At 40.4% G+C, this 26,305-nt stretch overlaps 2 protein-coding genes across 6 annotated transcripts in view; both read left to right on the plus strand.

Moving 5' to 3' along the window:
• Window positions 1–26,305, plus strand: part of LOC115208187 (uncharacterized) — a 216,210-nt gene that overhangs the window by 137,431 nt on the left and 52,474 nt on the right. The gene's annotated exons all lie outside the window — the stretch shown is intronic.
• LOC115208198 (uncharacterized) lies at window positions 2,304–7,748 on the plus strand. 5 transcript variants are annotated; one of them, XM_029776063.1, is made up of 8 exons: window positions 2,304–2,776; window positions 3,120–3,146; window positions 3,986–4,273; window positions 4,543–4,824; window positions 5,987–6,298; window positions 6,433–6,489; window positions 7,022–7,084; window positions 7,530–7,748. In XM_029776063.1, the coding sequence occupies exons 1-8, from the start codon at window positions 2,719–2,721 to the stop codon at window positions 7,598–7,600; spliced, it is 1,158 nt and encodes a 385-aa protein (XP_029631923.1). In that variant the 5' UTR covers window positions 2,304–2,718; the 3' UTR covers window positions 7,601–7,748. The 5 variants fall into 5 exon arrangements, with proteins under 5 accessions (XP_029631923.1, XP_029631927.1, XP_029631924.1 ...); XM_029776067.1 differs by having other exon boundaries at window positions 7,022–7,068; window positions 7,530–7,577; XM_029776064.1 differs by lacking the exon at window positions 7,530–7,748 and adding an exon at window positions 7,224–7,512.

Consider the following 26,305-nt stretch of genomic DNA (forward strand, 5'->3'; position numbering starts at 1 on the left):
AGGCTGAAAAAAGTCACAAATATATACATACATTATAAAGTACATATTAGATATGTAGTATATATTTTTACTGCAACCGCAAACCACAGGAGGGTTCTGGAGCCCGCTATCAATGAGTGTAGACAGCTTCCTGCTGCCACTATGCTAATCATCAGATAGGGGGAGGAGAGGTATGGTCCCCATGTGGGTAAATGGGGGGCCCTGCCTTGATTGGGTAACTGAACAAATAAACTGCATAATAACTAAATGTGACTGGTCAATTATGTGAGTCAGGGGCTGGGCCCAAGAGGCAAAAAAACAAATAACTTTTTTTATATCCAACCAAGGGAGCCTGTTGTCAATGTTCAAAATACACCAGAGAACATATTTAGCCCCTGAGGATCAATAGTTAGGCAACAGTGAGATACTTATTTTTGGAAAGGTGGATTTTTAAAAGAAGAAGTTCGAACTGTTTGGGCGCAGACCTGGATAGTATGACAGATCTCTGCAGTAGATTGCATCTCCGCCCCCTTTGGCAGTTCTATCTCGACGGAAAATCTTGTAGTTGGGGATGGAAATATCAGAATTTTTGGTGGCCTTCCTTAGCCAGGATTCAGACACGGCTCGGGCATCAGAATAGATTCAGGGCATAATGTACAGACAAGGGTATGGTAGGATGTGGGGACATTGGGGATAAACCTAGGCATGTGTGACGATGGGAGAGCTTGCATCTCTGGAGACACCAGCTAAGCCAGATGAGGTCTCCCTATGTGTGGGGTGTGTGACAAAAGAGCTATCTAAGGCATGTTGAGCTGGACTAGGGATCTACAGTGACATTAAACAATAACTAACCGAAACAGCAGAAGACAAGGCATATTGACATTAGAGAGGCATGTGTAGCCGAGTCATCATAGGGTCCAATGAGCAGCAATAGATGAGTCCGGGAGCCGTTCGGTAGTCGCTACTATGCTAGGCAAGCGGGAGGCATGGCATTCAGAAAGCTAGCGGGCCGGGGCTAGTAGATGGGTCTGCGGTTACAACGCAACGGAAAGCCTGTTGAAACCACATCGGACAATTACGTCGGCAGACCAGTCGTGATGGATCGGCGGGGCTCCCTGTCGGCAATAAAGGGTCCAGGCAAATTGGCAAAAGAGGTATTGTAGCCCACAAATTAGTGGGTATACCTCTTCGGCTAGCCGGGAGATGGGCCTGGCTCGAGGCTAGCTCAAGGCTAACTGGTGCATTAGCCAGCGGTAGCCACACGATTGCAGCAAGCTAGCTGCGATGATCCGGTGTAATGGCCCAGAGCTTGCGGCAGGAATCCGGGGATGTGGTGGAGAAAAGGAGTCCAATATCGCGCTGTGCAGACTGGCAGGTATTGACCAAGCTAAAGCTGGCTGGTGACCGAGCTAAAGGTGAAGACCGCTAGCTGTGGCTAACAGTGACTACTAGCTAGTAGCTAGTTAGCTGGTGAGCTTCTGATGAAGGTTCCAGTTATAACGTATAGAAATAGCAGATCCGTACCACATTGGGTGGGGCGGGTTGCAGGAAAGTATATTTAGATCGTAGGTGGAAAGTGAGATTAAAATATATACAAAAAAAACTATGAGACCAACTATTTACATGGGACAAGACAAACACACGTCCGACTGCTACGCCATCATGGATTCTTGGAATACTTCAACCTCACCAGGTCCACAGATGGATATTTCTCTGTTATGTAGCCGTGAATGGCCTGCGATTAGACCCGTTTTCGAGAGTCAAACTCCTTCAGCGCTTCATTAACCATCACCATCGTACGTGGATCAATAGGGGTTTTCCGTGCCATAGCAGGTGCTCTGTTAGATTCTAACAATGAAATTGACAAATGTATCAACCGTAATCTAACCAAATAGCCGTAAAATTAGGCTACTCAAATTGGCCTAAACAGCACATGGTTTTACAAACCTGATTTATCTTTTCCCGACACTTTTTCATATTTTTTGGGCACGTCAGAAGATGAAGTTACTTCTTCTTCGGTACTGCTGCTTTTTTTTAGGAGGCATGATCAAACGGTTAATCTCAAAGTTAGGCTATATAAAAACGTTAGTACACACGTTCAATGTTATGCACTTCAAGCAACACCGCCGCAACCACGAGGTTTACATGAACAGGCGCTGACATTTAGGTACCAGTTAGAGCATTCAAGGTAAACTGATCTGTCCGAGTAGTGTGAACTCGCTTCTTCTTCTCTCCTTCCTTCCTTCCTTCCTTCCTTCCTTCCTTCCTTCCTTCCTTCCTTCCTTCCTTCCTTCCTTCCTTCCTTCCTTCCTTCCTTCCTTCCATCCATCCTTTCCTTTACTGTGCTTATCAGCTTACCTTCACTGCTCTGGCATATTATTAAACATGACTCACCAAACATAAATTAAATATGAAAGTATTAGATAAATATTTTTCTCAGACAGACAAGTTAGTTTGGTTTTAAAAATCAAATTGTCGGCAATAATGATACAAAATAAATTCTGTTAAAGACAGTTAGCTTTAGATCATAAAAATAATGACCGATAAATGATTCTGAATGTTCAGCCTCCTTGTCCTCTGCAACATGACATTAGCCCACAGTTGTCATATGAGACATGTGGTTTTCCTGTGAACAAGCACCACATCTACTTTTCTATTGAAACATTTATTCTTTGTCCCAGTCACAGCCACCATCTTCTCTGAAGTCAGACTAACAGTATGTATGTAGCTCTCTAAAAAATGACATTGTTCATCCCTGATATGGCTGGTCGTCTGTTTTTGCTCATCCTCCTTTTCGGTGAGTTATTTTTCCGTTCCAAGTTCCATCATCTGTTTGTGCTACAGGATATTCCATTCTTCTTTCCCCTCTTTTAGTCTTTTACTTTAGGAACTCTTAATATTTCAACATGTTATGGTTATAATAAGTGTGTCTTATTCCATTGATCATCCTATTGATTTATATTTCTCTGTCATTATTTTACATTTTGTTCAGATAAGAATGACCACTGCTTGATAACATGGCTGTGAATGCATTCCAGGCTATTCTGCTTCGCCAGCTTGTGCAAAGTGTTCCCATCTCATGTTTTCTTATTTTTCATAATGGCAAAAAGAGCATAATAATGACCCATTTTGTTGTCTAGATACCTTCCAGTACATCAAAGCCAAAGGTCAGTATCATTATTATGAATTTAAAGCTGTATTATGGAACATTTTGGGCTACCTGACAAAACAACGGGTTACCAAAATATTGAAATAGTGAATGAAAAATTTTCAATAAAAACGTTATTTTGATGAATTCATCGGAGTCAACATGGGTCAGCATCCCCATGGAATGCTTTCGACACATTGTAAAATCCATGCCCCGACTGTTTGGTACACTCCGTGTAATCCCGACACAAATCTAGGGTTGGTACCCAAGCCAGCTGGTGGATCATTCTAAATGTTCCGTTGCCATGATGGCTGTCAATGTTCTTATCCCTTGCTTGCTAGCTAGACAACTTCGGCTAACACAGTCACGTCAAACAGTGCAGCCAGAATAACAGCAAAGAAGCTGAGACCTCAGCTCAGACACACCTCCCCAAGCTCTGGGACAGTTCTGGTCAGAAAATCCATCACTTCCGTTGTTTGGCTGTGCCCATATAGCAACGTTCCACAATGAGCATATGTCCTGGTGGAAGGATGAAAATAAAACACATTTACTCAGAACAATAATACGTCTTTAATGAAAGACATGTCGTTAATCTTTTGTTTAAATGTTGGCAACCGTTTTACAAAAGCAAAATGCCCATCGAAGCCGAGGATTATTGTGTGATAACTCCCTCCTAAGGGCTGTTCCTGCCACGGGTTCTCATTGTTTATTGTTAAATAGACAACAGTGTCTTAATTGTTTTTCTCTTTCAAACTCATATAATACTAAGTGGTACATTATCTGTATGAGTAGTTAAACATTGAAAATGAATTTTAATTCAATTAAAAAAGACACTCCACCATCCCTCTGATGTCACAGATCTTCCTCAGCCCAGTCTGACAGTGATTCCTGCAGTCATCAAAGAGAGAGACTCAGTTCAGCTGAACTGTCAGACTCCTCCATCTGTCTCTGAGTGTTACTTCAAAATGGAAGGGCAAGTGGAATTCACCCTACCATCACCCTGTCAACAGACACTCACAGGAACACTACTGGTGAGGTGGACAGGTCAGAGTTCACCAGCTGAGGTCAAAATACAATGTCAGTACAGTGCTACAGGTTCACAGTTTAGATCCATATACAGTGAGCCTTCAACAGTCACAATTCAGGGTAAGAAGACTATTTGAATGGTTGTAAACAATGTACTGTTGTGGCATTTTACTATGTTCCTCTTAGTATATTTTATCATACTGTGTATTGTTATATGCTATTACATGAAACAATCAAGGAATATATTATCTCCTTAATTTCCCATACTGTCGCTGCATGAGGTAATGGACTCAAGATCCTTAAGTGTGAAGTAACAAGGAGGGACTAGGCTATCAGTACATTTCTCAAAACCACAAAATGCTAAATGCTAAATTCCCCTATTCTTACAGACACTCCTCAGCTGACAGTGAATTCTACAGTCATCAGAGAGACAGAATCAGTTCAGCTGAGTTGTGATACTCCTCCATCTCTCCATGTGTCTAACTGTTACTTCTACATAGAGGTGGGGAAGAATCTTCCAGACTCATTGTGTACGCAGACAATAACAGGAACTGAGCTGCTGAAGAGGGCAGGTCCAACATTTCCAGTTGTGGTCAAAGTGAAGTGTTACTATGCTGTAGGGAAGTCTCACACATCTCCTTTTAGTAACCCTGTCTCAGTCACTGTTCAGGGTAAGTAGGTGGTTTATAAAATTATACACTTCACTGTTATACCGTATTAATTATGCTCGTTCTGAAAATGAGATCTGTCGTATTTCCTAAACGTCTTCATTTCACATAATGATAGGATTTACTGTACTTTGTACAAACATAAATGCTGACATAGTTGAACATTGTATTAATGGATTTTCCATACTGTTAGTATGTATGGATTACCTATAATGTTTTTTAAATGCAACTTTCAAAGAGACACACCTCCTCCCAGGCTGACAGTCAGTTCTACAGTCATCAGAGAGAGAGACTCAGTTCAGCTGAGCTGTCAGACTCCTCCATCTGTCTCTGTGTCTCACTGTTACTTCTACACAGAGGGGAGAGATCTTAAACCCTCACCCTGTACGAAGTCACTCACGGGACTGAGCTGCTCTCATGGTCAGGTCAAAGTTCATCTGCTGAGATCAAACTGAGATATCTTTACACAGTAGAAACTCACTTTCCATCGATGCAAAGTGGTTCTGTTTCTCTTACTATTCCCACGGAAAACAACCACAGAGACAGGCCAAAGTACAATCAAAGGTTCTTTTATAAACTCAGCTTTACACAGTAATACACAGTATCACTACGGCCCTATTAGAAACGTATAAATAGGCTGGGATTTAGGGCTGTAGGCTTACTAGAAGCAACGGGCCAAACTAACACAGTAGTTGATTCCTGATCGGTGGCCAATGTTCATTCGGGTCCTTCTGAGCAGGGTTTGTTCGTTCAGAGAGGTGCAGCGAGTCGGTCGAGAGGTCCCTTGTTCAGCTCCTTTTAACTCTAGTTCTGGGGCATGTTTAGCAATTAGTTTAGGGAGGGAGGAGGTGACAGAGAATCGTCTCAATGTCACTTTAGTCCATGTTAATCTGTGGAATCACAGAACACCATACAAAAATAGTCCATGGGATTCAATTTGATTTCACACGTTAGAATGTAAGGAATTAAGTGAAAGGCAATCGTTGTAAACACACAGCACACATGATGACATGTGACTCATAAATAGGCATGATATCAAATAAGACATGCTGATATGTAATATAAAGAGAATGGCAGGCTCTAGTTTACTAAGAGTCAGTGTCACTTGTGACATATACATTCAAATAGAGTGATGCAAATAAGAGTCTCTGTCCTTTCCTAACAGATCCAAAACCAGACATTACAGTCCATTTTGATGTGTACTTCAACGTCATCTGTTTGATTCCTGGATCCGTCAGTCCTGACACCACCTGTAACCTGTATGTTGGAGAGGAGAGTCATCCATCCTTCACAGAAAAGATCAAGAAGAGAAAAGCCCCCTCAGCATCCAAACAGCCGTTTTGTCAATTCACTCCAATACATAGTGATCTGATCAGTCGTCTACAGTCAGTGAGGAGTAAGGAGGTGAGCTGTGATTACAAAGTGAGCTCAGGACCAAACTCTCTCTCTCCACGCAGTGATGGGTACAGCTTTACAGGTGAGTCATTATCTCAACAAATCTATCAGGGCTGCAGGTCTTCATGATCTGACTCACTTTGATTTTAGCATCTTCTTAGTATGACTATATTCATTCTGACCAACAAACTAAATACCACATTTCAATGTTTTCAGATCTGGTGGGATTTCACATCAGTGATCCAACAACTATACAGACACCTTCTATAGCAGGTAGGCTACACATTTGTGCTTTTATAGTGGCGCTGCTGTTATTTTAAAGCAAAGCAAGTTTCAGCAGTAAGAATAGTTGTGTTCATGTGTAAATGAAGCTGTTCTGGTAGATAATTAAGCTGTTCTGTAGATATGACACCAGCCTCAACACCAATGTCTGGGATCATCAGCACAAGTAATAGAATGTCTGTGTTCATCTAGTGGAGTGTTTAGATCGTATCTATGCTCTGTTATACTTCTGCTGTTAGATAACATGGTGACTTCATTCTAGGAAGCTGTCAACAACAATCAACACCTTATCTGTCCTGAAAGACTTTATCACCTTAGGAATTGGTCTTATCATCTCTATACTGAAGTGAAATATATTCCACCAGGGCTAGAAGCAATCTGTACGTACTGATTTTTATAGTCCTACTTTGCCCACTTTGAATATAGAAAGTCATGAAGGTATTTCAAAAGGCCAACGACACCATGATGATCATAAATAAGATCATGAATAAAATGCTAATTTCATTAATATGTGTTTACTCAGTGGATTTAACTCCAGGTCCTAGATCTACTTTGCCCCCCAGCACGAACGTGAGTCCTACAGAAGGTGTGTTGGGCCTCTAAATGACCATCTCTGCAAATAGTAATTATACAGTCAAGAGTTTAGATTACGGGGTTGTAAAATTAAGTGTCCCAAATGTGAATGTAAAACCTTATTCTTGTGTAGTCATATTAATTCCCACTAGTTTCAACTGTTACTTCTACCTTTACCCCAGACACCACAGTGACACCAACTGCCAGCAAGTAGATCCACCAATTTTAACTTAGTTTCAAGTGCAATATCTTTGTTCACATTTTCACGAAAGCTCTGACCGGTTAACTAATAGATGTATTCATAGCTGCTTGTAATTTCAGTCCAGATTTTTAACCACTTTTAGTCCATCTGATTTGTAGGTAACGTGTACTTCTCTCTTTCTGCGTATTGAAAGACCTTAGATATTACATTAATTTACATTTGTTCTTGTGTAATATGAGTAATCTCTTCTCACCAGGTTTGACCTCCCCTTTGACCCCTAGCACGGCAGTGAATCCTTCATCAGGTCTCTTAGTCATCTTTATCTAGTTAGCAGATAGAAGTAAAACAAATAGAGTAGCTTTATCTTCTCCATGTTTTTGTAAGTTTTTTCCCCATCACAAATTTGACTCATTACAAAAATAGGTTGTAATTTTGATTGATTAAAATCAACCCATTAAGTTATATTTTTGTATATTCCGATCCAATGATTTGCTTTGCGTCAGGGTCGACTGTTTGCTGTACTTTGACCACTGACACCCCAGCGAGTCCAACTGAAAGTAAGTATAGCCAATAGGTTTAATTTAGTTTGCTAAATATTTTTGTCTATTAAATTATAAACCAATTTTGCAAATATAGTCAGATGTAAATTCAGTCAAAGGTTTAGGATTAATCAAACAATTTATCTCTTCATAGAAATATTAGCTCTGTTATTAAACTGTCCTTCTCTCTTGCATGTGACCAGGAGGTCAAAGCTCCACAGAAAGTGATGTGGAATCAAACAGTAAAGAAATCTTTCTGGGTAAGTATCCTTTTCTAGCTGTCTTTTCTCACATATGAAATCAGAGCTGTGCACATTTTCTTAGAAGAACAATAATGTGGTCCAAGAGCTAATGACCTCTCCCGTTGTCATCATGTCACCAAATAGTGGGGCAATTATGGCAGGCAGCAGTGGCTTCTGGAGTGGGCGTGCTCCTGGTAGGATTGACAGCTGTCTGTCTCTGCAGGAGGACCCGTGAGTACATTTGATTCTGCATAACATATCATTTGCAAATTTACCGTGCTGACATTAATGTAAGTGCCTTTGGCATGGGTTAACTTCTTAAAGTATAGGGGGCAGTATTTTTACGGCCGGATGGAAAACATACCCAAATTTAACTGGTTACTACTCTGGCCCAGAAACTAGAATATGCATATTATTAGTAGATGTGGATAGAAAACACTCTGAAGTTTCTAAAACTGTTTGAATGGTGTCTGTGTATAACATAACTCATATGGCAGGCAAAAACCTGAGAAAAAATTCAACCAGGAAGTGGGAGATCTGAGAATTGTAGTTCTTCTTTCTAACCCCTATCGAAACTACAGTGTCTGTGGGGTCACGTTGCACTTCCTAAGGCTTCCATTGGCTGTCAAAAGCCTTCATAAAGTTTTTTTCATCGTTGTCCTGTAACCGGGCAGAGAATAGGAGCTCAGTCAATGATTGGACTACCTATGGACAAAGGGATTGATGATGCGCGATCCCGTGAGCACGCCCTTACTTCTTTTTCTTCTTGAATGAATATGGTATTGTCCAGTTGGAATATTATCGCATTTTTACATTAAAAATACAATAAAGATTGATTTGAAACAATGTTTGACATGCTTCTAAGAACGGTAATGGAACATTTAGACTTTTCGACTCTGGTACTGCGCTCGCGCGTTATGCCTTTGGATAGCGGTATTTGGACATAAATATGGATTATTTCGAACAAAAACAACATTTCTTGTGGAAGCAGCAGTCCTGGGAGTGCATTTTGACGAAGGTCAGCAATGGTAATAGAATATTTATAATACTAATTCTGAGTTTAGGTGACCCCAGAAATTGGCGGGTGTCTGTATAGCTTGCTTTAATGGTGAACTATGTACTCAGAATATTGAAAATGTACTTTCACCGAAAAGCTATTTTAAAATCTGACACAGCGGTTGCGTAAAGGAGTACTGTATCTATAATACTTAAAATAATTGTTATGTATTTTGTCAACGTTTATGATGAGTATTTTTGTAAATTGATGTGCACATTCACCGGGGTTTGGTGGGAATACATTTTCTGAACATCACGCGCCAATGTAAAATGCTGTTTTTGGATATAAATATGAACTTTATCGAACAAAACATACATGTATTGTGTAACATGATGTCCTAGGAGTGTCAACTGATGAAGATCATCAAAGGTTAGTGCTTCATTTAGCTGTGTTTTGGGTTTTTGTGACATATATCCTTGCTTGGAAAATGGCTGTGTGGTTACTTTTGTCTATGTACTCTCCTAACATAATCTAATGTTTTGCATTCGCTGTAAAGCCTTTTGAAATCGGACAATGTGGTTACGTTAAGAAGAAGTGTATCTTTAAAATGGTTTAAAATAGTCCTATGTTTGAGAAATTGAAATTATGATATTTTTGCTGTTTTGTATTTCGCGCCATGCTATTTCACTGGCTGTTGAATAGTGTGTCCAGCAGGTGGGACGGTAGCGTCCCACGTAGCCCTGAGAAGTTAATTTATCAACTCATTTTGATCAAATTGTATAGGTTAGACTATATTCAATATAATTAATTTAGCCTCATTTGTTTTTCAGAGAAAACCAATTCTCAGAGGTAAGAATTCCCCTTGTGACTATGATGCAGATTGTATCAACCTTTAGTTCTGTATTGTCCATGATGAGATGTTCTTACCACAACCTTCTTATACTTTTATGTTGTACAGACCTACAGCCAGACAGGATGATCACAGACAATGTATGTTCCAAAACTAAATACATCAAACATACACACGGATACGACTTACAGGACTATATACACGCATGTACAAACACTGTAATTCTATTTTCATTGTGTTTCTGTTGTAGATGATTTGGTGTCTATGGGAGCGGTGAGCAGCGGAGTCATGGTGAGTATTCTACATTACAGTGGTATCTGTACACATATACCCTTCTGACAGAGGAGGCTGGTGGGATGAGTCATAGGAGGACAGGCTCATTGTAATGATTGGAATGTATTTAATGGGACGGAGTCAAACAAATCAAACACATCAAAACTACGTGTTTGACTCCATTCCATTCATTCCATTTCAACGATTACAATGAGTCTGTCCTCCTATAACTCCTCTCACCAGCATCATCTGCCCTCTGACTGTCTGATCTGAGGATCAAGACCTTAATGTTACATTAGTAGTGCTTCAACGTATGAATGTTCAAAGTATCAAACCCACAGCTATATTTATTTACAGAGTTATATGTTATATATTGTTATATTATTATTATTATTATTATTTATAGCATTGTTTTCACAGACAGACTGACTCGAGGATACAAGTACCTCTCTTTCTCTCACTGTGATTTGACTTTCAGTTTAAGATTGGTCTTACATCCTCATAAAATACCCCTTATGAATTACATTAACTGTACTGTAGATTCAAAGCCCTAAAGTAAATCTGTTTCTTTCCTCTAGTCTGATACGTACCACGTATACAGCTCAATCCCCGACAGACCAGCAACCTCAGCCCAGCCGGATGGGTTGTACAGTCTTCTGCAGACACACTGACACTACACCTCTGGCTTTCTGTAGCTATGTCTCACACAAATACATTCTATCTCACATGACATCCATTGTTTATCACACATCCAGTTACTGTAAATAAGTTGCTTAACAGGTAATACTGTATTACACATGGACAACTGACTTCTGTGACATGTGAATCCATAATATCTGTTACTGTGTTAATATATTATTTTTTTTGAGGGGTCCGGGGCATACTCCCCTTTGAGCATTTTTCTTATTTCTTCCCCCTAGTTAATGCTAAATCTACTGTATTTATGTATTTTACGTTGACTGTGTGATACCTCCTTCCATAGCGGTTGGATACAATTAATTTCCTATTGGGCAAAACATAATCCAAAACAAACTGCAAATGCATCCAACAAGATTGTTGAGTCACAAGCTTGATGTATTTATTGGGTGCAAAGAATCTAGGACCAAAATACAAAATGTTTGACTACCTTAATACACTATAAATGAGTTTGTCCAAATACTTGTGACTTCTTCAAATGTGGGGACTATATAGATAAAGTGCTTTTATATCAAAATGGTAAAACATACAATGCCTTCAGAAAGTCTTCACACCCCTTGACGTTTTCCACATTTTGTTGTGTTACAGCCTGAATTTAAAATGTATGAAATTGAGATTTTTTTGTAACTGGCCTACACACAATACCCCATATCGGGGTGGCAGGTAATCCAGTGGTTAGACCGTTGGACTAGTAATCGAAAGGTTGCAAGATCGAATTCCCGAGCTGACAAGGTAAAAATCTGCCGTTCTGCCCCTGAACAAGGCAGTTAACCCACTGTTCCTAGGCCGTCATTGAAAATAAGAATTTGTTCTTAACTGACTTGCCGAGTTAAATAAAGGTCAAATAAAAAAAGGAAAATAAATAAGGTCAAAGTGGAATTACGTAAAAAAAATTATAAAAGTGTCATTGAGTATTCAACCCCTTTGTTTTGGAAATCCAAAATAAGTTCAGAAGTAAAATTCTGCTTAACAAGTCGCATAATATGTTGCATGGACTCACTCTGTGTGCAATAATAGTGTTTAACATGATTTTTTAATGGCCTCATCTCTGTACCCCACACATACAATTATCTGTAAAGTCCATCAGTCAATTAGTGAATTTCAAACACAGATTAACCAAAAAAACAGGGAGATTGTCTAATGCCTCACAAAGAAGGACACTTATTGTTTAAAAAAAGCAGACATTGAATATCCCTTTGAGTAAGGTGAAGTTATTAATGGATGGTTTATCAATATATCCTGTCACAACAAAGATACCGTCATCATTCCTAACTTAGTTGCCGGAGAGGAAGAAACCTGCTCAGAGTTTTCACCATGAGGCCAATGGTGACCTTAAAGCTGTTACAGAGTTTAATGACGCTCAGCAGCACCTTCTCCACGCTGCTCTTTGTCGTCCTTCTCGCCTTCCTGTGGAGGAACTGGGGGGTCATCTCGCAGTACCTGCATCGCTTCCTGATGTCCCCGAGTTGACCTACACGGGTGGGGCTCTCTTAATGAGTGATGAAGGGAGGTGATGGTGGGGCGGGGCTCCCTGAACAATGAGTGACAGAGGCGGGGACTGGTGTGGGGGGGGGGGGGGTGACTAACTAACAAACCCGTACACTGCCTCTGATGCATGTGGTGGAGCCAGGCAAGTACAAAGGGTGGGCTTAGCGGAAAGGAGGAGGATGATGAGGTGCCAGGAGATCTGCACACTTACTTCTCTCTCTCTCTCTCAGAACTGTGAAATTGTTTACACGTGGAAGATGTTTTCTTTCTTTAGAATTGATTCAAGTGGTATTGAATTTGTTTCTTCTTATTATTGCAAATCAAATCAAATCAAATATATTTATATAGCCCTTCGTACATCAGCTGATATCTCAAAGTGCTGTACAGAAACCCAGCCTAAAACCCCAAACAGCAAGCAATGCATGTGAAAGAAGCACGGTGGCTAGGAAAAACTCCCTAGGAAAAACTCCCTAGAAAGGCCAAAAACCTAGGAAGAAACCTAGAGAGGAACCAGGCTATGAGGGGTGGCCAGTCCTCTTCTGGCTGTGCCGGGTGGATATTATAACAGAACATGGTCAAGATGTTAAAATGTTCATAAATGACCAGCATGGTCAAATAATAATCAAATCAAATCAAATTTATTTATATAGCCCTTCGTATATCAGCTGAAATCTCAAAGTGCTGTACAGAAACCCAGCCTAAAACCCCAAACAGCAAGCAATGCATGTGAAACAGGCAAGGTGGCTAGGAAAAACTCCCTAGGAAAAACTCCCTAGAAAGGCCAAAAGAAACCTAGAGAGGAACCAGGCTATGAGGGGTGGCCAGTCCTCTTCTGGCTGTGCCGGGTGGATATTATAACAGAACATGGTCAAGATGTTAAAATGTTCATAAATGACCAGCATGGTCAAATAATAATAATCATTGTAGTTGTCGAGGGTGCAACAAGCACGTCCGGTGAACAGGTCAGGGTTCCATAGCCGCAGGCAGAACAGTTGAAACTGGAGCAGCAGCACGGCCAGGTACTCTGGGGACAGCAAGGAGTCATCATGCCAGGTAGTCCTGAGGCATGGTCCTAGGGCTCAGGTCCTCCGAGAGAAAGAAAGAAAGAGAGAAAAAGAGAATTAGAGAGAGCATATTTAAATTCACACAGGACACCGGATAAGACAAGAGAAATACTCCAGATGTAACAGACTGACCCTAGCCCCCCGACACATAAACTACTGCAGCATAAATAGTGGAGGCTGAGACAGGAGGGATCAGAAGACACTGTGGCCCCATCCGATGATACCCCCGGACAGGGGGTATCAGTCATTAATGCAGATGCTTGAGGTCTTTCTCTTGTGGCAGGATTGGGAAGGTAAACAGCTGGCATGTTGATGATCCACGTGGCTAGTGACTTCACCCTTTTTTCGCTCTCCTTTTCTCTACGTCCAAAATCTCTCTTCCTTTTCTCTCTTTAACCCTAAAATCTCTCCTTTCTCCCTTTTCTTACTCCCAATATGTTCTCTTCCATGTTTGTCTTCCTCTGCCCCTCTTCTTAATCACCCCAGTCTTTGCCCATTTCACCAAATCGCTCTTCTTTCTGGGAGGATTGATGTGACTAGCTACAGTGCACTGTTGTGGACAAAATCTAATTCATCACTGGATCAAGCAAGTGATGGGTTCTTGACTTGTTTCTATTGGACAAGCTAAACGCGACGTTGGGCCTGATTGGATCAGGACTGAGTCGGAATATGCTCAGCTTGACACCTTGCACTCTGGGCCTGGCCTGTTGGATCTGCCCCTGCTGAGACTATAATCTAATCTATAAACTGAATGAACATACTTAAAGAGCTGTGAAACTGCTCAGACTTTCAGTGCTTCCGTACTGTTTCTATTAGTGAAAATGAAATGTAAACTTTTTATTTTTCTAAACAAATTAACATGCGGTTTTAAAAATGAAGGATTGAGTCAACAAACCCAGTTTCTATTTCAACCTCAAGCTTGTGATGTGTTGCAAATGTTGCCTATATTGACAAGCTAGTCGAGCTCTAACAATGTCCTCAAAGATGGAAGGCAGGCGAGACCGTTCTAGCCAATGAGGGCAGATAAGTGTGACTGGGTCATAGATAGGCCTCATCTGTGACAGCTTCAATGGCGTTGTCTATACTCTCCATTTTAAAGTATTCAATTTTCTTCAATGGCAGATTTCTCCTGACTCATAGGAATTCCCACCCAGTTGACTATGTTAAAATAGTGAAAGCCCTCCATGGCAATATCCATGCTAAATGGGTTATCCATAAGTATCACAACAGGCATAACTCCAATACGAAGTAGGTTTTTCAGTTGCAGAAATGCCACATGAGTCCACAACCTTACAATTACAGAACTTGGATTCGAGCAAATAACCCCCAAGTAGCAAATTGGCAAATATTTGTTGACCAAATACAACTCATTGACCTCCATACGAATTGCTCACGTCGTGGACAGATTCTGGGCAGAGTAAAACCTTGCTTCGCTTCTTCCTGTGTATCCTTTTTCAAATCAGGCCTTGAGGTCCACAGCATTAATGATTTATTCTTCTCCGTAGGGGTGGTTGAGTAAAAGCTGGTTAAACTTCCAGGGAATAAAGAACCAGGAGCACCAGCGGACAGCAATGCTCTGGTTTGGGTACCGTTGAATATCAAACTAAAGACCCAATTAGTTATTCCTCCCCCTTGTGGTCAAACTGAAGTGGTACAACATTTTGCATTTCACCATTGTGGGCACTGACCCATAACAGACTAGTTTTGAATAATTTCCCATAGATTAATAGTTATGAGAACTGTTTGTTTTGAGATGGTTAATTCTAACTGTATAGAAAGAATGCTACCACAAACCAGCAGCATCAATTTCCATGGTGGAGAGAACAGTGAAAAACCAGTATCAAGGCCGTCCCTCAGGAGACTGGTACCAAGATGTCATATCCAGTGTGTTCCAAGCTCAGAAGGATCTCAACCATCTGCACACTCACTGTACCAGATTATCCCAATGAATCGTGCCATGGTCATCAACCTATGATGGATGAACAACAAAATCCTGACTGTATAGAAAACAACTTAACCATCAATATTTTCCAGGAACCGGGAATTCACTGTACTAGTGATGCAATTAATCTGGCAGAAGAGGGTACTGATTAAGCAGGTGTAATATATATATCTTGCATCAGTGAATCATTAAACATCTTTACAAAGCCCTAGCTACCATCAACACTTATCTACAGGAAAAGTGGAGATTTTACTGCAGTTAGGTCTACACTTAAATGACACAAACAAGAACTACAAAAACAGCTTTATTTAAAAACATACAAAGTGGATAAAAGGAGTGCAGTCATTCTGCTGCTGCCCTCTTGCCTCGTTTCACTGTGGTTTTAGCTTCAGGAGCAGCAGTGTCCCCTTCATCACCCTCTGCAGGCTTCTGGAAAGCTTTGGCCTTTGCACCCTTCTAGGCTGCCCCTTCACCCTTGATAGTCTTCTGTGCTTTGGGTTGATCCTCAGGTGTCCCTTCTGCCCCTTTGTACTCTTCGACATGGACTTCTTAGCAGGGGCCACCTTGGAAGCAGATGCTTTTGCGGCCTTCCTGAGTTTTGCATCCTGAAAGATGAAAATGACAGTATTGCAATACAATCACCCATTTAGAGATTCCATTTAACCATGATAAAGCCCAAATAGGGAACAGTACCCATGACAAAAATAGATATATAAAAAAGTCCCGATACACCAAAACCACTTGAACAATGCCAATAGTCAGAACATAACTGAAACCACACTTGCCTCTGAAGGTTTCTCCTTCTGTGTTTTGGCTGTAGCCTTTTTTTTCTCAGCTTCTAGAGACAAGAGTTAGTGATGTGTGTGTATGCATGCAATCATGGACACCATGAGGAGACGTGAGATACCCATACAAGTCATTAAATGAGCAATGTTAAATGTCCTCCATTGCAATGGGAGTAGCTCAATAACAATGATGCCATACAATTGGGCAGATTATAGGGTGATGTCTAAATCCTAGGAGTGATGAGCACAATCAAATCAGTGGATTCAGTTTACTGGCTTCCTTGTCCTTAGTCTACTTGGCTCCAACCTTGGCAGCCTTCTCCACATTGGGATCAGTGTTCTCAGTGGCCTTTGGGTTGGGCTCCTTCACCCTACCCCTGACTGCAAGTTGGCAAGGGAGGGTGAACACACATTGACCTGCATTATATTAAACAGCAAACCCATGTTCAATATGTTTGTCATATAATGTTGACTAATGTAATAAACACACCACTTTATATTCAGAACTGGTACCATGAAGTTTGGCTCATTTGGCAGGTAAGCTACTATCACATTCAGAAAATAAAGTCCATTCACCTTGGAACACATTTTTCTTGATTTAATTACTTGGGTTAACAAAGCCTAGTTGCCACAAGTAGTCTATGGAAGTAACTGTCCAGTGGAGATCTCACTTTTAAAAAAGTTTATATTCTGTTAATTCGTACCCAAATAATGTTGTGGACTCATCCTGTATAGTGATGTTGCGTTTGATGCCTGAGTTCTGAGGCATGCGTTGAAATCGCAGTATGCCGATGCCCGTATCACTTTATCAGAAGCACGTGATTAATGACGTCCAAATTTTCGTTGCGTCGAACAACCACCTGATTGGTAGAAGACAATAAGGCTACACTGCACACACACTATGGGGTGTGGGACATAATCTATAATAATTTGGCTGCTCTAAATTCTTTAGACCAGCAGGTGCCACTAGTGTGCACTTGATCAAAGCCTTGAGAATTTAACCTATTTCAGACAATTAGCTGGAAAATCTCAACTCTCCAGGAAGCATTGTTTCCCCATCACTAATCTTATACTTGTATTTGTAGCCAAAGCATAACTTGAAAAAACAAAACAAAAAAAACACTTAAACTTGTAACACAAAACAGACAGTTTCGATAATGCTTGCCATTTCCTCATTAAACATTATATCATGTTGGCTCATTGGCTGAGCTGGCTATCAGCAGTATACTTGATTTAATATTTTTTGTAACAGGTATATGCCCACACCATTCTGTTGGTGTAATACATGTAATACATCGATTTTTGGAACCTCTTACCCTGGCAATTTAAGTGGTAACTCATGGGTACACTAGCAATGGCTGCCAGTCCTGATTTGAAGGGAACTGCCATCCATGGATTATATGTATATAGTTGGTTGCAGCTGTCTGTTTGCACATTTCAAAATACAAATCGCGGGGAAAAACATAGTTTGTAAAGCAAATGCCTACTGCTGAAAATAGAAGACTGTCTGTAGAAGCAATATAATTCTCAACTCCCATTTTTTAGTGACCAGCAGCACTGTTTTTCAAAGTAGCTCATCTAGAGATAGGCTATCGCCAAGAGGAGCGCATTGGCCCTCACCGTGAGTAGTAGCCTATGGCTTCATCATTACGTGAGTCAGTGTGCCACTGGAAATTGTATGTAATTGCCCAATGTAGTAATATATAAATAAAAAACACAATTCAAACAGGAAAGCTGCTTTAACATACTCAATTAGAATTGTTGGGAAGGAAAACCATTTCACTCATGTTGTAAATTATAGGTCATATTTCATAGAAATCTGGAAACACTGGGCATTAACTTTAAGAAGATTTAGACATGCATGGGTCACTTACCCGAAACCTCCCCTGTGCGCCGTTTGCTATCGAGTTGGTGTCCTCACCAATACCCCGCCCTCGGTTCCTTTTTTCAGGGTCTTGCGTGTCATGTACTTCAACCTCATCAGGTCCACAGATGGATATTTCTATGTTAAGTAGCCGCCTTCAGCGCTTCTTTAACCATCACCATCGTAGGTGGATGAAGAGGACTTTTCCGTGCCACAGCAGGTGCTTTGTTGGATTCTAACAATGAAATTGACAAATGTATCAACCGTAATCTAACCAAATAGCCGTTACTTCTTCGGCGGCTGCTGCTTTTTTTTAGGTGGCATGATCAAACGGTTAATCTCAAAGTTAGGCTATATAAAAACGTTAGTTTAAAAACAGCAACTGCATTCTCAGCCTACACGCGTTCAATGTAATGCGCTTCAAGCAAAGCAAGCGGTTTATCTGAACGGGCGCTGACATTTAGGTACCAGTCAGAGTATTCAAGGTAAACTGATCAGTCTGAGTAGTGTGAACTCGCTTCTTCTTCTCTCCTCCGTTCCTTCCTTCCATCCTGTCCTTTCCTTTACTGCGCTTATCAGTTTAGCTTCACTGCTCTGGCATATTATTAAACATGACTCACCAAACATAAATGAAATATGAAAACCCTTCTACATTTTAGAGATCATCAAACTCTCAACCACAAATGCAGGGTTTTTGTAGTTAAACTTTGTGCAGCTGTAAAAAAGGTAAAACAAAAAGTCGAAGATAAATATTTTTCTCAGACAGACAAGTTAGTTTGTTGGTTTTAAAAATCGAATTGCCGGCAATAATGATACAAAATAAAATCTGTTAAAGACAGTTAGCTTTAGATCATAAAAATAATGACCGATAAATGATTCTGAATGTTCAGCCTCCTTGTCCTCTGCAACATGACATTAGCCCACAGTTGTCATATGAGCCATCTGTGGTTTTCCTGTGAACAAGCACCACATCTACTTTTCTATTGAAACATTTATTCTTTGTCCCAGTCACTGCCACCATCTTCTCTGAAGTCAGACTAACAGTATGTATGTAGCTCTCTAAAAAATGACATTGTTCATCCCTGATATGGCTGGTCGTCTGTTTTTGCTCATCCTCCTTTTCGGTGAGTTATTTTTCCGTTCCAAGTTCCATCATCTGTTTGTGCTACAGGATATTCCATTCTTCTTTCCCCTCTTTTAGTCTTTTACTTTAGGAACTCTTAATATTTCAACATGTTATGGTTATAATAAGTGTGTCTTATTCCATTGATCATCCTATTGATTTATATTTCTCTGTCATTATTTTACATTTTGTTCAGATAAGAATGACCACTGCTTGATAACATGGCTGTGAATGCATTCCAGGCTATTCTGCTTCGCCAGCTTGTGTAAAGTGTTCCCATCTCATGTTTTCTTATTGTTCTTAATGGCAAAAAGAGCATGATAATGACCCATTTTGTTATGTCTAGATACCTTCCAGTACATCAAAGCCAAAGGTCAGTATCATTATTATGAATTTAAAGCTGCATTATGGAACATTTTAGGCTACCAGACAAAACAACGGGTTACAAAATATTCAAATAGTGATTGAAATATTTTCAATAAAAACATAATTTTGATGAATTCATCGGAGTCAACATTGGTCAGCATCCCCATGGAATGCTTTCGACACATTGTAAAATCCATGCCCCGACTGTTTGGTACACTCCGTGTAGTCCCGAATCTAGGGTTGGTACCCAAGCCAGCTGGTGGATCATTCTAAATGTTCCGTTGCCATGATGGCTGTCAATGTTCTTATCCCTTGCTTGCTAGCTAGACAACTTCGGCTAACACAGTCACGTCAAACAGTGCAGCCAGAAAAACAGCAAAGAAGCTGTATTTGCATTTGTTTAAGCTGTTTCCTATAGATTTTGGGGGGGATACATCCATAACAATGTGCTAATGTCTCGGAGTTAGCCAACTACAGTACACAGTTAACATAATCACTTTAAACTGAAGCTGGAATGACAGTAAACTAGCTGAATTTTGTTTTTCTATTGGCATTTCTTTGAATATATCCATAATAATTTTACTGATTCCTGATTTTGACTGGCTGAGAAAAGCTGCCAGACTGTCTCATCCCGACACATTCGTTCATTACTATGTGACAGCTGGAGATGATCGGACTTCAATATTGAAACAATGTTGCAAATGTCGGAGACAGACAGCAAGGTTAACACAAATCTCCGCTGTTGAAAACCAAATGCTAGTGTAAAGTAAATGGTATATAATATCTAAATGCTTTTTACAGTGGAGATCAAGTTTATAAATTGCCTGGCTGGGCTGATGAGATAGTGGATTGAGCAGTCAAATGGAATAGTGAATAGACAATTTTTTGTGTTTGCAAACGTTGCGCGCATCGCTCTTGTGCGGCAACGTTTACAAACACAAAAAATAGTGTATTCACTATTCCATTTGACTGATCAATCCACTGTGGTGACAGAACAAAAAAAGCCTCTATTTACATGTTGCATATGAGTGCATTTCACACTACTTTGGATTATCATTGGAGTTTAAGGCTCGTATGAATGTCCTGCTTGTTATAATGTTTCTGTCATCATTGCAAATCAACTGCATTATACTTAAAATAACTTAAACTTCAACCAGTAAAATGTCTCCTTTGCTATGGCTTTGTCAGTGAGTGATTAGCATTCTAGCTAACAACTTGCTGTATCCAAAATAGTTATTTTACAAAGATCACAACCAAATATAATCTCAGTGACTGTTCAAGCAAGAATCAAAACTTCATTGTCAGCGTAGGTGAGCCCCCAAAAGTTTATTTTGTTTAGAAGTAATAAAAACGTAAATCTAGGCTATGTTGAATGGGAGCAGATGGCGTGGCTTTCTTACTGCAGCCAAGAGTCACGCGCATCTGTACGTGATGTCAGTGTGTCGTTCACTGGAAAGTATAGAATGCCATTTGGGTCTTCGCATTTCAAAAAAGATAAAAAAGTGAAATAACACTGTTTGATGCGTCAAATAAGCTTGTTGACCAATCAGGACCTGGATATGACTGTACGTCACATACTAATTTAACACGTTCGTTACTTTTTACGTAGTATTACAGATTGATTACACGATCACTTGTTTTTCATATGTCACAGCGATTCACCGATATGTATGATGCTGGTAAAGTTTTATCTTGCGCACCTGCCGCTGCAGCACAAGTGCAGACACACCTCCACAAGCTCTGGGACAGTTCTGGTCAGAAAATCCATCACTTCCGTTGTTTGGCTGTGCCCATATTGCAACGTTCCACAATGAGCATATGTCCTGGTGGAAGGATGAAAATAAAACACATTTACTCAGAACAATAATACGTCTTTAATGAAAGACATGTCCTTCATCTTTTGTTTAAATGTTGGCAACCGTTTTACAAAAAGCAAAATGCCCATCGAAGCCGAGGATTATTGTGTGATAACTCCCTCCTAAGGGCTGTTCCTGCCACGGGTTCTCATTGTTTATTGTTAAATAGACAACAGTGTCTTAATTGTTTTTCTCTTTCAAACTCATATAATACTAAGTGGTACATTATCTGTATGAGTAGTTAAACATTGAAAATGATTTTATAATTCAATTAAAAAAGACACTCCATCATCCCTCTGATGTCACAGATCTTCCTCAGCCCAGTCTGACAGTGATTCCTGCAGTCATCAAAGAGAGAGACTCAGTTCAGCTGAACTGTCAGACTCCTCCATCTGTCTCTGAGTGTTACTTCAAAATGGCTGGGCAAGTGGAATTCACCCTACCATCACCCTGTCAACAGACACTCGCAGGAACACTACTGGTGAGGTGGACAGGTCAGAGTTCACCAGCTGAGGTCAAAATACACTGTCAGTATAGTGCTACAGGTTCACAGTTTAGATCCATATACAGTGAGCATTCAACAGTCACAATTCAGGGTAAGAAGACTATTTGAATGGTTGTAAACAATGTACTGTTGTGCCGTCATTACCATGTTCCTCTTGTGATATGTTATCATACTGTGTGTTGTCATAAACTATTACATGAAGCAATCAAGCAATATATTATATCTCCTTCATTTCCCATACTGTCGCTGCATAAAGTAATTGACTCAAGATCCTTAAGTCTGAAATAACAAGGAGGGATTAGGCTATCAGTAAAAACCGCTAAATGCTATATTCCCCTACTCTCACAGACATTCCTCAGCTGACAGTGAGTTCTACAGTCATCAGAGAGACAGAATCAGTTCAGCTGAGTTGTGAGACTCCTCCATCTCTCCATGTGTCTCACTGTTACTTCTACATAGAGGGGGGGAAGAATCTTCCAGACCATTCGTGTACGCAGACAATAACAGGAACTGAGCTGCTGAAGAGGGCAGGTCCAACATTTATAGCTGTGGTCAAAGTGAAGTGTTACTACACTGTAGGGAAGTATCAACTATCTCCTTTAAGTAACCCTGTCTCAGTCACTGTTCAGGGTAAGTAGGTGGTTTATAAAATTATTCACTTCACTGTTATACCATATTAATTATGCTCGTTCTGAAAATGAGATCTGTCGTATTTCCTAAACGTCTTCATTTCACATAATGATAGGATTTACTGCACTTTGTACAAACATAAATGCTGACATAGTTGAACATTTGATTAAAGGATTTTACATACGGTTAGTATGTATGGATTACCTGTAATGTTTTTTAAATGCAACTTTCAAAGAGACACTATTCTCCTGATCTCACAGACCCATCTCCTCCCAGGCTGACAGTCAGTTCTACAGTCATCAGAGAGAGAGACTCAGTTCAGCTGAGCTGTCAGACTCCTCCATCTGTATCTGTGTCTCAGTGTTACTTCTACACAGAGGGGAGAGATCCTAAACCCTCACCCTGTACGAGGTCACTCACGGGGACTGAGCTGCTCTCGTGGGCAGGTCAAAGTTCATCTGCTGAGATCAAACTGAGATGTTTTTACACAGTAGAAACTCACTTTCCATCGATGTACAGTGGTTCTGTCTCTCTATCTATTCTTGGTAAGAAATTAATATTCAGATTGTCTTGAATGATTCTGTTAAAATCACAATTTCACCCAATGTAATTTCAAAATAGTTGTTGTGAAGACAATAAATCCATATAATATTTGAAATGTATATGTCAAAAGTAGAGTTCTAAGATCCCACGGCAAACAACCACAGAGACAGGCCACAGTACAATCAAAGGTTCTTTATAAACTCAGCTTTACACAGAAATACACAGTATCACTACGGCCCTATTAGAAACGCATAAATAGGCTAGGATTTAGGGCTATAGGCTAACTAGAAGCAACGGGCCAAACTAACACAGCAGTTGATTCCCGATCGGTGGCCAATGTTCATTCGGGTCTCTCCGAGCAGGGTTTGTTCGTTCGGTTCTACCCAAACAGGGTTCGGCTCTTCCTCCCGAGCAGGGATTGTTAGTCGATGGCTGGTCTGGTAGTCGATTACTGGTTTGGTGTTCAATGGCAGGTCGCCTTCTGTCCCTCGCTCCGCACCGGCCTGGCGGTGTGGTAGAGTTGGGTGTTGCCTCTCAGCTGCGTCAGGCGTGTCCCCCGTGTCTGTAGTCGTGGGGGACAGAAAACATACAATTAGAGGATGTACTGGCCAACAATTGGGGTCACACTCACACGTTCGAAACAAGCACTTTCCTTAAAACCTCTTTTGGAGCAGTGTCCCGCGGGACACCTACGACAACATCCAGTGAAATGGCAGAGTGTGAAGTTCGAAATACAAAAATGGTAATATTAAACATTCATGAAAATACAAGTTTCATACATCATTTAAAAGCTTAACTCTTGTTAATCAATCCTCGTTGTCAGATTTCAAAAAGGATTTACGGCGAAAGCATACCATGTGATTATCTGAGGGCAGCGCCCCACACCTGTCATGTCCTGACCCTTGTAAGATGTCATTTTCTATAGTAGAGTGGTCAGGGCGTGACAGGGGGTGTTTTTGGGTGTTTTTCTGGTTATCTGTTTCTATGTGGGTTTCTAGGTTTCTATTTCTATGTTGGGGTTGTTGGGATGATCTCCAATTAGAGGCAGCCGGTTCTCGTTGTCTCTAATTGGAGATCATATTTATTTAGGGGGTTTTTCCACTTGTGTTTGTGGGTTGTTAATTTGTGAGTAGTGTGTATTCTCGCTGCGTCACGGTTTTGTTGTTTTGTTATTTCAAGTATTTGGTGTATTGCAGCGTTTCATGATAATAATAAATATGTGGAACTACAAACACGCTGCGCCTTGGTCCGATCCTTTAAACAGCCGTGACATCACCAAAATACTTTTTCAACCAGCACAGGTGGAACAAAATCACAAATAGCGATTATATAAATCACTTACCTTTGAAGATCTTCCTCTGTTTGCAATCGCAAGAGTCCCAGCTACACAATGAAGGGTTGTTTGTTTCAATAAAGTCCCTCTTTATATCCAAGAAAGTCAGTTTAGTTGGCGCCAATGATCTCAGTTATCCACTCTTTCAACATGCATACAAACAAATCCAAAAAGTTACCAGTAAAGTTCGTCCAAACAAGTCAAACGATGTTTCTAATTAATCCTCAGGTACTCTAATATCTAAATAAATGATAATATATAAGACGGAGAATAGTATGTTGAATAGGGAAGATAAATAACTTAGTGCACGCACCTCATTCACGCACCTACAAGACTCCTTGGAGTTCTTCAAACTACTTGTTAATTTTTCAAAAAACAAGCCTGAAACCCTTTCTAAAGACTGTTGACATCCAGTGGAAGCCATAGGAACTGCAATCTGGGTCCTATCTATTTGTATATCCCATAGGCAACCATTGAAATAACCTGTGACCCCCAAAAGAAAAACAATTCCGGATGGATTTTCCTTGGGTGTTTGCCTGCCATATCAGTTCCGTTATACTCACAGACATTATTTTTACATGTTTCGGACGACTGTGAGATCACGCTCTCCGTAGCCAATGTGATTAACAGGCAGTTTACTTTGGGCATGTCACTCATCCGAAATTGCAAACAAAAACCGGTCTCCAAAACAGGTTTTAAGTAGTGCTGTAGAGAGCGTTGTGATTTGTGTCTTTCCAACAGCAGGCGACCAGCGGAGACGAGCAGCAAGTCGGTCGAGAGGTCCCTGGTTCAGTTTCTTTAACTCTAGTTCTGGGTGTGTTTAGCAATTGGTTTGGGGAGGGAGGAGGTGATAGAGAATCATCTCAATGTCACTTTAGTCCGTGTTAATCTGTGGAATCACAGCACACCATACAAGCAAGCAAAGTAGTCCATGCGATTGATTGTGAGAATGTAAGGAATTAAGTGAAAGGCAATCGTTGTAAACACACAGCACACATGATTAAATGGCACTCATAAATATAAATGATATCAAATAAGACATGCTGATACGTAATATAAAGAGAATGGCAGGCTCTAGTTTACTAAGAGTCAGTGTCACTTGTGACATATACATTACAATCAAATAGAGTGATGCAAAAAGGAGTCTCTGTCCTTTCCTAACAGATCCAAAACCAGACATTACAGTCAGTTCTGATGAGGATAACGTCATCTGTTTGATTCCTGGATCCGTCAGTCCTGACACCACCTGTAACCTGTATGTTGGAGAGGAGAGTCAGCCATCCTTCACAGAAAAGATCAAGAAGAGAAAAGCCAACTCGGCATCCGGACAGCAGTTCTGTCAATTCACTCCAAATCATAGTGATCTGATCAGTCGTCTACAGTCAGTGAGGAGTAAGGAGGTGAGCTGTGACTACAGAGTGAGCTCAGGACCAAACTCTCTCTCACCACGCAGTGATGGGTACACCTTTACACGTGAGTCATTATCTAAACAAATCTATCAGGGCTGCAGGTCTTCATGATCTGACTCACTTTGATTTTAGCATCTTCTTAGTATGACTAAATTAATTCTGACCAACAAACTAAATACCACATTTCAATCCCAAATGATTTCAGATCTGGTGGGATTTCACATCAGTGATCCAACAACTATACAGACACCTTCTATGGCAGGTAGGCTATACATTTGTGCTTTTATAGTGGCGTTGCTGTTATTTTAAAGCGAAGCAAGTTTCAGCAATAAGAATAGTTGTGTTAATGTGTAAATGAAGCTGTTCTGGTAGATAATTAAGCTGTTCTGTAGATATGACACCAGCCTCAACACCAATGTCTGGGATCATCAGCACAAGTAATAGAATGTCTGTGTTCATCTAGTGGAGTGTTTAGATCGTATCTATGCGCTGTTCTGCTTCTGCTGTTAGATGACATGGTGACTTCA

Source organism: Salmo trutta, chromosome 14 (assembly GCF_901001165.1).
Source record: "Salmo trutta chromosome 14, fSalTru1.1, whole genome shotgun sequence".
NCBI classification, from domain to species: domain Eukaryota; kingdom Metazoa; phylum Chordata; class Actinopteri; order Salmoniformes; family Salmonidae; genus Salmo; species Salmo trutta.